The sequence below is a fragment of the Morone saxatilis genome, unplaced genomic scaffold (genome assembly GCF_004916995.1).
Source record: "Morone saxatilis isolate NCDOM2014 unplaced genomic scaffold, NCSU_SB_2.0 Contig12, whole genome shotgun sequence".
In the NCBI taxonomy this organism is placed as follows: Eukaryota; Metazoa; Chordata; class Actinopteri; family Moronidae; genus Morone; species Morone saxatilis.
The window spans coordinates 1,404,910-1,407,314 of NW_023339674.1; the positions used below are offsets into that span (position 1 = coordinate 1,404,910).

The 2,405-nt window shown below is 40.2% G+C and overlaps 1 protein-coding gene across 1 annotated transcript in view; it reads right to left on the bottom strand.

Annotated features, from left to right (window-relative positions):
• The window catches only part of LOC118321963 (ras-related protein Rab-13-like), a 5,986-nt gene extending 3,581 nt beyond the window's left edge, over positions 1-2,405 (bottom strand). Inside the window, exon 1 of the mRNA XM_035653537.1 lies at positions 2,181-2,405. Coding sequence (XP_035509430.1) covers positions 2,181-2,405 — 225 coding nt within the window. The remainder of the gene's footprint in view (positions 1-2,180) is intronic.

The window sequence follows — 2,405 nt, forward strand, 5'->3', positions numbered from 1 at the left end:
ATAAAATTCAGACAATTCTGCCGCGCGTGAGTGCGATGCTCCTTTCAGGCTCGGTGATCTGGACATTTGTGGAAAATTGTTCTGCTTATGGCTTTACAAGCCTGTTGTGTCTGGTGAAACCGTAAGTGTGGTGTTTCGCTGGGTGTTGGTGAATAGAAAAAGTTATAGACTACAGGGGTTAGAAGATTAATATACAAACTAGTCCAACAATTAAAATATAGCAGAATACATATAAAACACAAAAGACCTATTTCTTAATATCGGATGAGCAATAGATGACAAAAATATATCTACGAAAGAAAATGCTGAAGAAACTGAGAACATCGAGAAAAATAGAAGAAAAAATAAAAATAGCTTAAAGCAAAATTCTCATGTGGATTAATGATATCATTGCGTAGTGCTGGGCAGAGTAGAATACGAAGTTTGTTTCATTAGCTATTGGTCGAAGAGCTTTTAGTGATAAAGTAAAGGCCTGCTAAACGCCGCTTAAAAACACCTGAGACCGCGAACACAGCAAGCCTGAGTTTTGCGGCAGAGCACAACAAACCTGCTTTGAATTGTTGTCGTAGTGTTGTGATTGTTATATTGGCTTGTTTATGGGTGTGGTGTGTGTTGCTCGAGTGTGGGTGTGTCTTTGATTTTACTCATCAGCGGTGCTTTCGTTTGAATGTCAACGTCGCGCTCTTGGTTAGGTCTACTTAGTGAAACCCCCCCCACGTGCCTCCTCCGTTCATGCGCTCCCTCTGAACCCCTTCGGCCTCGTGTCGCCCGCTGCCGCGGTCATGCTAACGTCTTCCCCAAGGAGGGCTTCTCTCTAGTTATTTGCACTGCTAGACCAGGGGAAGTGTGCATGTGTGTGGTGTTTGTCGTGGTGTGGTGTGGTGGTTGGTGTTGTGGTGGTGTGTGTGTGTGTGCACGCCGGCGAGAGAGTGAGTGAGCGTGAAGAGCTGCTGCCATGGCAACAACATCAATGATAATACAAGCTGTAGCCCAGAAGTCTGTGTCTGTCTTTTCTGTTCCTCTCAGCAGCTTGTTGACGGAAAGCAGAACATCATGTTACACTGCAGCACTCTGACATACAACTGTATGTTATATTATACTTTATATTACAGCACGTTATATTATGTTATATCAGTACATTATATTATACTTTATATTATACTATGAATCTGCCACATTCACCCTTTCACACACACATTCACTTAGTGAGCACAGCCCATCAAACACAAACTAACTCATTCATTCACATTCACACCGATGCATCAGGAGCAATTTGGGGTTCAGTATCTTGCTCAAGGATACTCCAACATGTGGACAGATGGAGCCAGGGATCGAACCACCCCTGAGCCACAGCTGCCACAAAATTTACAATACTATATATATATATATATAATAACATTCAATGTTATGTTACGGTACGTTACAGTATATTATATTACATACGTTATGTCATGTCATGACATATGTGTACAGTTATGTATAATCCTAACCTAAATTATATAATATTATAATTATTATCATCTTATATCTTATATTACAGTACATTATATAACATATATTGTTACATTGATACATATTATTACATATTTTATGTTATAGTAGCATGACAAACGTCAAAACACTAACACTAACACTAAGATATTAACACACCAACATACTAACACGCTAAGACGTGTTATCATTGGTCAACAAATTGTACACTTCAAGCTTAAACCTATAATATGTAACATTTCCACATTAAAATGTCTAATTTCCAGACCTATGTTATATATGTTGTTGAGTTGAGTACTTACATTATCTCATGTTTCAAACACAGAGATTTATCTGTAATAATATTCTGGTAACGGTGCGTTTCCTTGCTTCCCTCTAGTTGCTATAACTTCCAGGTAAACACGGGATAAGTTGGATTCGTTGGAGAGTGATGAAGGAAGTTGGCAAACATGAATAAAACTTTCATGCATTAACTCGTCCGTTAATAATTTCAATCAAATTATAAACTGTACGTTTAACTTTCTGTTCCATAATGTATTTTCTTTTGGATGATTTAAGTCTGTTTAAACCGGAAACACGTTCTCGTAGGTAAACATCTAAATGTGTCTGCTGGTGGACCATTCAACGTCTCGTGTCAAAACTCATTCCCTTGCTGAATATCTATGAGACAAACATGAATCCATCCTCACCCAGATCTGCAGCTTGATCCTCTTGTCGTTGCGATACACCGTCTTCACCTTGAAGTCGATGCCGACGGTGCTGACGAAGGAGTTGCTGAAGGAGTCGTCGGCGTAGCGGAACAGGAAGGACGTTTTCCCGACGCTGCTGTTCCCGATGATCAGCAGCTTGAACATGTAGTCAAAGTTCTGGTCGGAGCCATCCCGCTGGCCAAAACGCTGGTCTGCCTTCGCCAT